Consider the following 11363-nt stretch of genomic DNA (forward strand, 5'->3'; position numbering starts at 1 on the left):
ACGTCTGTTTCAATCCCTCTCATTCATACAGTGCGTGTAATGTTTGACTTATAAAAAGTAGATCCCTGTTTTTTGTCCACTTGCTGACTCCCGATTTCCTCTGGGTTCTTTGTTCTAAACTTTATAGCTCATTTCAAATCCAATAGACCTTCCATTGAAGAGACACAGAGGGTGGGAGAAACAGACGAGTCCATTACAGCTACCACAGATCACAGATCCATTCTGAACGGATCAGCAGTCCCCCTCATGCAGACACAAAGAATCACACACACACACACACTATGGAGGACAGGTACGGACCAACCAATGAAAACCTCAGCATGCATGAGGAGAACATGAAACTACACACACAGAAACCAGCACAGATCTAAAAACCTAACAAAAAATGAAATGAAAGAACCGACAATAATAACCAAGTCAGCAGTTATGTAAGCAAAGGTTGTGTTCAAACTTAGACATTTTTCCAGTTTTTCAAGCTGATTTGGACTTTAGCTAATATTTTAGCAATATGCATACAAAACTGCTGACTTGGTTATTATATTTTAGCAATATGCCAACATATTGGCAAGAGTAGATTTTTTTTCCATTTTTTTAGGATAATTTGTTGTTTTGCTAACATTTTAGCATTATGCTAGCTGTTTTGGCTAATTTAGACATTTATCTAGTTTTTCAAGCTAATTTGAAGTTTAGCTAATATTTAACAATATGCTGTTTTGGCAATATCAGACATTTTTCCAGTTATTTGTTTATCCGGTTAATTTGGCATTTAGCTAATATTTTAACAAGCTTTCAGCTTCAACATTTTCATCCATCAGTTTCAGCATCTTCAGGTATCAGCTCTAGCATCTTCAGCTGCCACATTCAGTTTACACTAGTTGCAGGTAATGCCATACATCTAGTTATACTGTAAAAGGTGTTCTACAAAATAAAATAAAAAAGGTTAAAATGCACAAAGTTGTTGAAGACATTAAAAACAAATATTGTGATTACTTTATACAATTTTACTAAACCTTTTTGTCAGACTGCAAGTAGTATTTTAATTCAAAAATGCAGAAATTCTCATGTAAAAACATGGGTTACAGCATTCTGATTAATGGGATCTAGTAAGGCTAGTGAGAGAAAGTACAACCCGATAAATGGCATAATCTATCTACACACAAAACGCTATTAGACAAAAACAATTCTTTCAAACCCCACAACATAAAAACATGGGAGATGTCATCTGATTTTACCACACAATACCAAAGTCCTTCTTTGTCTTCAATTAAAACCAGCATGAAGACATGAGAAAAAAACACCTGTTTCAATAACATAAACGTAGAACTACTACTTGTTACTTTTAAACATTCAAAGTCAACTGAAGACAGTAAACAGGGTGAAGAAATCTGCACACATCTAATGACATAAAGGTCTTCTTGCTCTCGGAACTCAACGTGCTGATACTCCTTGAAAATAGAGTGTGGACTGAGCAAAAATAGTCCAAAACAGCAGTTTTGTATTGGTGTGATATTCTCTTTTCATCGTGGAAAATCTTTTAAGATCTTCCAAACAAATACTGAGACAGATAAAATTGGTATGAAACAAGCTCTACTTTGTGCTCGAGTGCAGGTTGAGACTTGCGCGGCTCCTCCTGTGCTGTTTAGGTTTCTGCACAAGTGTGGAGTGTCTGCCCCTGCTAAAGAAAGAAAGCTGAACTTCAGATGTGAGCGTGCTGTGTTCTTTCTCTTCCACCATGATTCATGGGAGGCTGTTGGTCCATTTGACCATATGATAGTTAACCACTGAGAGAGCCACTGTCAACCATCAGCTTTGTTCACTAGCATATTAGTTTCCGTCTCTTGTGCCACTTCAGTGGCCTTCACGCTTAAAACAGTTCTATGGACTTAGTTCAACTAACCACTGAATGCTAACAAATGTCATATCTTGGTCTTGTTTCATTTCCCACTCAACACTCTAAAACAGAGCCAAAGACAGAAGTGGACTCAACTGCCTGGAAACACATACCAACACTGTTCACTTGAAGGCAGTGTTGCCTGATCAGGACATAGATCAAAAGCACAAAAAAGTCCAGCTCCTCTGGTTCTCTGGTTATCACACTATAGTAAATGTCTGCACTTCCCTCCTACACTAAATTTACCTAAATAGATATTTTCAAACTTGTGATTACCACTTTTGCAGTTTCAATGACTGCTTTTTTCCTCTAGACATAATTCATTGTCATTTAGTCCCTTTAGTTCAGCATTAGTCCACCGTTAACTCAAAGGAGACCTTCCCTCTCAAAGGGAAACAGGGACCACATGGTTGATTCACATTTGAGTTTAGGTGACCTTTCACCTGCCAAACGAACCGCACAATCCGAGGAAACAACCCGTACTCAAAATTAGGGGTGTGCCAAAATATTGAAATTGCGATATATTGTGAAATTTAGTCCTGCGATTGATTCTTGATGAGTTCTCACCAAGTAACAATCTTTATTTTCATTTGAAGAGGCTGTAAAATGTTATATTCGTCATCCTTTGGTGAGACATTCCTTTGGAGGTTGATAGGGGGCGCACCAATATGTCTGGCAGCTACTTGAATTATTTAATTTTTGCTCTGTTGTTTACAACAATTTTGCACTAAGTAGAGACACTGCTGTTCATGTTGACTTTTGTTAGCACTGAATTTTACAGATAATTCAAATGAAATTAGTGTCAATGCTTGTCAAAGACATAGTGGTACTGGTTTGTACAAAAGTGTCTATTATTTGTTGCACAAAATAAGACACAAGTTGTTTATTATGACTGTGTTCAAACTAAAAAATAAATGGGGTTATATTTTCCCAAAAAATAGGTGTTCTTCTATATAATGTGAGTTATTAGAAGAGACGATTTTTACCATTTATCACAATATCACCGACATTGTGAGCAATGTATCGCATCATATCATAAGGTACCCAGTGATTCCCAGCCCTAGTAAAAATCAAACCTGCCGATGTAAATGCACCCTCAAACCCACACACACTTCAGTGTTTGGGTGTCAGACACATGTAACCCTTATCCTAGTCATGTTTATATTAAAAGTGGGGTGTCCACAAGACAGCACACTGAACTGTTTTTTACAAAGATTTTTTATCTTTACTGGTGTCTGTGGCAGACATAAAATCCTGTCCACCTTTGCCATGGCAGGGATCACACATCAATATAAGGGTGGGTCATCTGGACCCCATAAGAGAGCAAGCACAACGGTTAATCCAGCTAGTAGTTTTTCTTTAATTTCAGGCCATGAGACACAAATAATAAAAAATATACAGTCTTGATAATTTTGAAAAGTGACATTCTTTTTTGGATAAAAAAGCAACAGATCTACTAGAAAAGAATAAGCAGGCTCATATTCTCAGTGGATGGAAGGTTTTACAACAGGAAGCACAAGTTAGATGTTTGCTAATGTTAGCCACAAGAGGTTCAATGACTGCATTAGGGGATTGAGGAGGATGTAGCAACACGAACCAAGAACTAGTGTGAAAAAGCCAGTACTCTGTACAATACTACCAAACCAATGTCACACTAAACAAGTATATCATCAAGAACCAGAGTGTATCTGTGCCTCGTTGTGGTACTGAGACACAGATACACTCCAGGAAGCAAACGATGTAAATATCAGTGTTTATGCACCATAAACTGACTGTAACTAATGATGATGAAGTCATCGTTTTCTGTCAGTTTTATTAGACTAGCGTGTTAGACTCTGCCCTGCAGCCTCAACAGAACCCTGAGTGTGAGGTAACTCTTTCTAATGGGACGTTAACACAACCAGACAAGTTACTCTTTCCAAGTTTGACAAACTTCCAAAACTCTACAGTGTATTATTTCTGAAACTGTTTATATAAAGAAACAAAGGCCACAAGCAAGAACTCCCACTCCACCAACATAATGCGGTCATCAAACCCACAGTTTGTTTGTAATGTTTTCATGTGCAGCACCTGAAAAACAATGCTGACTGCAACGGCAGAAGGAGACGAGTTCAGCAATCTGGGGTGGTAAATAGCAGCCCTCATGATATCAGTCCAAATGAAGAGCGTGGTGAGCAGCTCACTGAGCATACTGCACTGTACAAAGGTCAGGGTTGTAAAGAGAAGCAAGGAATTGAACTATAGCAACAGGAAAGCGTCTGCTGAGGCTTAGCTAAGACTGGAACACATCAGGAGAGCAGATCACCAGATTTCTGTCCAACGTAGGAATACAGGTCAGGAAGTAAAAAGATGGAGCTTAGAAATAACTTCCATTACATTATTTGACGTTTTGCAGCTTTTACTTGTGTTTAATTCAAGTGGTCTATGAATATATGACAAGCAAACATGATTTCTGCCCATTTTGAAAGTATTCTGCACTGGCTGATTTCTGAGAAGCCCAGTGTGGTTGTTGTGGAAACAGACAATAAGGGAAAAGTGAAATGCTCTGCTGTCTGAAAAGTCCAGCGGGTTTAGACTGGTGAAGGATAAACTTGAGATAAAATCACAAAGGAAGCAAAAGAATAAACAGTAAAAAAAAAAAAAAAAAAACTGCTCTTCAATATAAAGATATGAATCTGCTCCATTGATAGTTATCTCATGGCTCTTAGGAGTAAGAAAACCTGAAGGATTGTTAAGGAAGCAAAGAAGTAAAGGGTTTAAGGACAAGAAGGTCAGAGGTTTAAAAGTAATTTTTTCCAACACCATTTATTAAAAAGTCCAGACCACACTAGTTTCTAGACCAGAGGACGGCAACATTTAACAGTAAAAGAACCATTTGGGCTCTTTTTCTACTGATCAAAACCAAGAAGGAGCCACATAGTCTTACTTTAGCCTTTAAGAAATTTGGATTTGCATTAATGATCTTCTTTTTAAAAAATAATAAATATGAATTATGTCTATTTATTTTTTTGGCACAAACAAAAGCAAAAATATAAAAAGAACCTAGCATTTCCCAAAATGTGATTTTTTTTTTTTTGACAGAAGCTTAAATAACTTATTTTCAAAATAAAAGCTGCTCTGTGCCAAACATGATCATCTCAGTGCAGCTCTGGACAGCTAGTAACCAATATAAGCAGCATAGGATAATATGTGCTTTTAACTCATAAAAGATCAAACTTTTTACTAAAGTTTTGCTTTCCATATAAAATCTGTTCATTCTGGAGGTAGAGTTGAACAAACAAGACGTCTTCAGGTCAACAGGGTGTAAAAACCTACATAGTTTATTATCATCTATGTGAACCTCAGACATTAATTTATAAACAAACTAATCTAAATTAACTAGAACTAATTAAGTAATCCTTACTTTAAAAAATAGTTTTTTATTATTGATTTTTTTTTCTTTTTCCTTTGCTTTGCTTTAGACCAAAACATCCATTTCAATGTGTCCAATAACACTGAATAGCTGTTTAGCAATTTTCTTCAAACATAAAAAGATGTCATAGCGAACACAAAATGCAAAAATAAAATTTATAGTTCATCCAAAATGTTATAAATATCTCTAGCTTGTGATAAATATGAGAGGAATTACTCCTGACTGTATATGAGAACTGGACTGAGTGTGACATCACACCTAGAAAATGGCTTACCTTTTTTATATTGAAAAAATAAATGACATACAGTAAATAACAAAGAACATAGAGGGGACACAGAAGTATAATTAAATGATTTATAAATTATAATGCTGAGCAAGACGACATGCTTTAATTACTCTTTTGTTTGTACTGGGGAAATAGACTGCATGTAAAATCTGATTTCGGCCAATAAATTAAAAAAGGGAGATTTTTTATTAAATTTAGTTTTGTGAATATAGTACCTTGTTAACAAAATCAGGAGATTTATTAAATAAAATTGAGACGAAAGCTTCATAATTAAAGAAACCAAATAAGATGTTTTTCCTTGTTAGAGTAAAATGTGGATAAATGTTAGTTTTTATCAGATTTGTCAGTTTGTCCCAAATTATTTCAGTGTGAATGCAAGTCCAAAACATTTGAATCAAAGTTTTTTTAAATTGACAACAGAATGAACAGTTTTTATCAATTTCTCTTTTAGCTTTTGAATACAGTGATTTGTTAGATAAAACCTATGAATGACCATGAATGAAACCTCTTTCACTTCATTGTTTACAATATATTTGTTTGGAGGAAGCCAAGTCTTTTCCCAACTAATTTGTCCATGAAGTGAAGTCCAGAAAATTCCGGCTGAAGATTCTGTTCTGAGCTCCTGCTGAAACTTTGTTTGGATTTCTCAAAGTAGAGAAACAGAGTTTTCAGGCTTACTTCACGCTCCAAGGTTTATTCAGTCACCATGTTGGTACCAGAGATCATCAAAAGCAGCGATTGGTTTGAGGCGGTCTGAGTCAAGATGCTAGCTAAAACTTTAGCTATGAGATCAACCTCAAACCCACGCCTGTTCTCTAAGCTAATGCTTCACATGCTAAAGATAAAACAATCAGCCAATCAGAATTATATCCTTGACTTGAAAACGGGCCATACTATGATTTTCTTAAACCGTTCAGAGTAAACTATATCCATATACCGTATTTTCCAGAGTATAAGTCGCAGGTTTTTTTTTTTTCATAGTTTAGCCAGGGGTGACTTTTTTGTGTGTTTTTTTAAAGACATAAACAGGCTCATATATTTGTTATTTTCCCAGTAAACATCAGTTGTCTTTTAGCGGTTGTTTCCTCTAACAACCACTAGAGGGAGCTGCATCTACGTTTAAGTATTTGCTCCTGACAGCAGCAGAAGAAGTGTCATCCAAAACAAACATGGAAGAGAATCAGATCGTTTTCCTCTTAAACTTTGATATTTTTCTTAAACGGATAAAAAGATTAGTGTTCTTGTTTTTATTTAATTTTTTAAGCTATGCTGGGCTTGGCAGATTTGCTCTGAAACGTCACACTTTTCTACCAAAAGTGCGACTTTTACTCCAGAGTGACTTATATATGGTTTTCTTCTTCATGATGAGACATTTTTCGCTCTTGCTACTTATACTCTGGAAAATACAGTACATGATCATATATTATCTTTGGAACACTAAAAGAAATCATCTATGAAATACAAGTTATTTTTGTGAACTCTTTTTATACCCATAAGCAAAACGACTCGATCTCTGAGGCCGGAGTTCCTCCACGCATGGTGAACTCATTTACCCACAATTCACAGCACAGCTTTACACCAGCATCATGTTAGACACGGGTAAACTGTTTCCTGTTTTAATCAGTCTGACTATCAACACCAGACATATCATTACTGCGTCTGACAAACGATGAACGCCAGTACTCAAGCTTGGTTGGAGTGCAACCAAACTTGGGTGCTTTATAGCCTGCAGGGCTAAAAATAAAGACTTCCACTGTCAAAATGTACTTCTGCAACACTTTAAAATAAGCGTTTTCTACAACCATCACAGTGAAGCAAACATTGTGCACTGCACCAAGATGTTATTGCCCCACTGACGACGGATAATTCAGAAGATGGAGAGATTCAATATACTTTACGACGCTAAACACCCATTTTATCAGGACGATGTGTAGAAGTAGTCCTGGAGCTTAGTAACCACAACTTTCAGCAAAACACAGAGATCCACAAATACACTGAACCGAACGAGCTCTGGTGTTCAGTTCTTTGATTGCAGTTTCGTTTGGCGTCCAATGGTTCAAGCTTACTTGCAAGTGAATTCTTGCAAGTAAGCTATCATGGGATTGCACAGAGACCGTCCAGTGGAGCACAGAGATAAGCAAAGGACAGGAAATGACATAAGTTCTGATTTTTCAATAAAAATCAAGGCTTAATTCGTTAGGGCGGCTAATTGAAGGTGGAAAGTCCTTATTATGTCTGATGTCAATAAACGTGAAAATAGCTAAAGAAAAAAAGAAGGACACATGTCAATAAAGCATTTAGCTACTTAAAGCTAAACTCATGAACAAACTTGATAGTTTCTGCTCTCCTGAGGATTTGTGAGATGGCATTAGAAAAAGATTAAAAACAGCAAAAGTTTCTATCATTACAATGACAAAAGCAGATCTGAAGCATTCATATTATAAAGATTTACAAGCAACATAAGCATAATTAATCAGTGCAGGTCAAATATGTGCTACATTATCAGTTCATCTTCCTTCACTTCTCCAGTGTCTCCTCGAGCGTTCCCACTCTCGGCTTGTGTTAGTTTAAGTCCTCCACTGCAGTTATGTAAGCCACATATCTTTCAAAGCAGCCATAAACAAAGTTAGAGGCTGAAGCGCAGTAAACCCTTTCAGTCTGAGTGAACACCGACAGTGTTCGTGGGAATGCTGCTTGAATTTTTGTTTTTGTCTCCAAAACAGAGAAAAGATGAGTTTGTCCCTAAAAGTCCAGATGTCCTTCCCATTGACTGTATACGAATGGACTGAGATCCCCCATTGAAAACCACTTAACCTATTTCCCCACTGTAGGGCACAGGATCATTAATGAATGTTCTCTTTCTAAACTTCTATCATATATAAGAGACACCAAACTATAAGGAGAAATAAGTGAGGCAAAAGCGTCAGAGATACGTCCGTCAGTCAGACAGTTACTCTACAACCTGTTTGTAACATGCTAAATGTTAGCCACATTAGCTTATTCAAAACACCCAACCATCCTTGCAACACTTAACAATAACAGACTGACACTGCTAAAACAAACGTTACTGTGACTTGCAAACTCGAAACCATATTAATATCACAAAAAGAAAAAAAACATTGTCAGACACCGCTACACGTTAGCTGTGTTAGCATTTTCACAATAACACCCGATCTTGTTAGCAACTCAGAAGAACATACTTTAATTTTGACACAGCGACTTGTACCTTACAAAACTGTCTCAACATCAGTAACAGAACCAGGATGAATCCATATATAAGAAACTCTGGATCATTTTTAGAAAAACATGAAGGATTTTAAGTGCAGGAAATACATTAGAGCTGGGTGTCTATTGTTGTTTCCATAGCCGATTCGATTCACAAGAGCCTGATCGATTCAATTCCAATTTTTGTCAATTCTTTCGGTTCTTCAATTCAATTATGAGTTTACACATTTGTTTAGAAATACAATAATCTATGATATATTTATATTAATCTGATCCAGTTCACATCCTGTAAATGTATCAGTGAAATAATGAGATTGTTAATATCATCCAGTGTTACATGGATTCTCTAAAGGAGAAGTTCTAACTAAAATGTTCAGATCATTAACATTGGAAACATTGTTCTGCTTCTCCTGGAGGACGTTTCAGTTTGGACACTAGGTGGCGATCACGCTATAGGATTACAGCTTATTCCAGAGGAAGAGAGAATGAGCAAAAACTGTGCTTTAGACCACAAATGCTTACTTTAAAACAAATGCTTCTTTGAAAAGTTTGGAAAATTCATACCTTTGAGTTTATAAATATGTTAATTTAGTCAGTAATGTCAGTAAAATCAATGGGGTTTTTTTATTATTTCAAAGACCTTTGTTGTCATTTTACCAATTTAGTGTCTCTGATTTCAGATTAACCAATTACAAAGCTATAAATAATATTCTTTTTTAAACGTGATTCATTGTCTGTATGGTAGTAAAATATGGCTTGTAAGAGAAAAACTATCCACTGAACCCTTGAGCAAAAACTGACCCAGCAGGTGTGACCTCACAGGAATGAGGAAGCTGACTGACCTCCGCATTCTCCTCACAGATCTCCTCCAGGTGGACCTCACACAGGTGACACACCTGAGGCTGAGGTAAACCCTGATGTGCATCTTTAGCCTCTGCAGACACGTCACTCCACATTCTTGTAAACACAACACAGCCGCGTGAGTTTCTGTTTTGCTCCACGCGCGCGTGGACCCAAAGGAAGTGGCGGGGATTTCCACCGAGGGCCCACTCAGATCCCCGGTCACCGCGCCACTGCCCACTTTCACTCCGCCTGTGGGGGTTCTGGGGCTGCAGAGCAGGGATCCGCGAGGATGCTCCCTGCGCATCCCAACACTCAGCTGATCACACAAAAGCAGCACGTGCGCTTTCCGTGTAAATAACGGTCACGCCACCCCCCCGCTCCACAAGCCCAGCAGGAGTCGCCGCGGGGCGGCCGTGCTCACCTGCATCCACGGTATCGCTCAGGTCGTGGTTAACAGCCGTGCGGGGGAACTCCTTCATTTTCCGGCAGCTGAGGTTGAGGACCCCGCTGGCCGCCGCCTCCTCCAGAGCCCGCTCCAAGCCGCGGTTGGGAGGCGGGTTAGCGCCGCAGATGTGGGTCTGAATCGACGGAGGAGCGGCGAGCTGGGCGAGAGGAAGACGAGCCGACTCCGGTCCCAACGTCGCCATGATTCTCCTCCTGTCCGTCCGTCGGCAGTTAGATCCGAGAGGAAGAGCGAGGCTGAGCGCGCGTGCGGGCGAGCGAGCGGCGGGGCACCGACTTCCAGGCTCGCCACGATCCAACACGATTGTCGCCGCCGCGGCTTTGCTCTGTCTGCGCGTGCGTCAAGCGTCACGAGCGCGAGAGCTGCTACACGGCGCCTGACTTTCAAAATAAAACGCCAGATCACAAACAGTTTTTTTATGTAAAAATGAAATATTGGGCTGAATTTTTCTAAGATAAAAAATAGTCCAAAAATGCTTTAATAATTTTTGTGCAATGTTCTTGATTTAGATGTTTATTTATTATGGATGTATTTATTTATATATTTATTAGTAACAATACATAACATCAAAATAATACTATATAATACATAAAAACTGACCCAATGAAAATACAAATTGTGTGATATAGCGTTTGCTGTTTCTAAGCTTGATGTTCTTGGTGTAGCATCATAGTCTGCGTTTGATGTTACGCCAAAAAACAATAATCGAGGCTGAAATCTCATGTGTTTCCGGTTTCACTTAACTACATTTGTGGCTTTACAACATCTTTCAATTTAATGCGGCTGCGCAGTGGATCCAAAATTAGTCTGAACTTGGTAAAGGGCGTCCTCTGCTGGAAAGAGAAGGAAGTCGGTGCTTCGATGTAAATTAATGAAACATGTAGCACACACACAATGCTGCAAGTTCTCCCACTTACACAGAGGACGAACAAAATGAGAAAAACAATCCAGAAAATCTCATTGTGTTATTTTTAATAAATTATTTGTAAATTATGGGGGAAAATTAGTATTTGGTCACCTGGGGCCCCAGGCGAAAAGTAGCATGGAGTCCTCTGCTGTGGTTGTATTCATTATTTGATGGAAAAAGAAACCAAAATACAAGAAAAAAAGTGACATATTCCCTATAAAATTAAAAGTTTTTTACAATAATTTTACAACTTTATTTTTAATAAACTTTGACTTTTTTCACAATGTTAGGTCTTTATTCTTGTTCACTTTAAATTTTATGACTTTATTCTCTTGA

At 37.9% G+C, this 11363-nt stretch overlaps 1 protein-coding gene across 10 annotated transcripts in view; it reads right to left on the reverse strand.

Moving 5' to 3' along the window:
* The window catches only part of lrch1 (leucine-rich repeats and calponin homology (CH) domain containing 1), a 106588-nt gene extending 96127 nt beyond the window's left edge, over positions 1 to 10461 (reverse strand). For 8 of the 10 annotated variants that reach the window (XM_024286080.2, XM_036209583.1, XM_024286077.2 and 5 more), the window contains exon 1: positions 10079 to 10461. In XM_024286080.2, the coding sequence (XP_024141848.1) occupies positions 10079 to 10304 (226 nt within the window). In that variant the 5' untranslated portion in view covers positions 10305 to 10461. The remainder of the gene's footprint in view (positions 1 to 10078) is intronic. The other 2 variants (XM_024286082.2, XM_024286079.2) reach the window with 1 other exon arrangement.
* Between the last annotated feature and the right edge of the window lie 902 nt (positions 10462 to 11363).

This window comes from Oryzias melastigma, linkage group LG21 (assembly GCF_002922805.2).
Source record: "Oryzias melastigma strain HK-1 linkage group LG21, ASM292280v2, whole genome shotgun sequence".
NCBI lineage: Eukaryota > Metazoa > Chordata > Actinopteri > Beloniformes > Adrianichthyidae > Oryzias > Oryzias melastigma.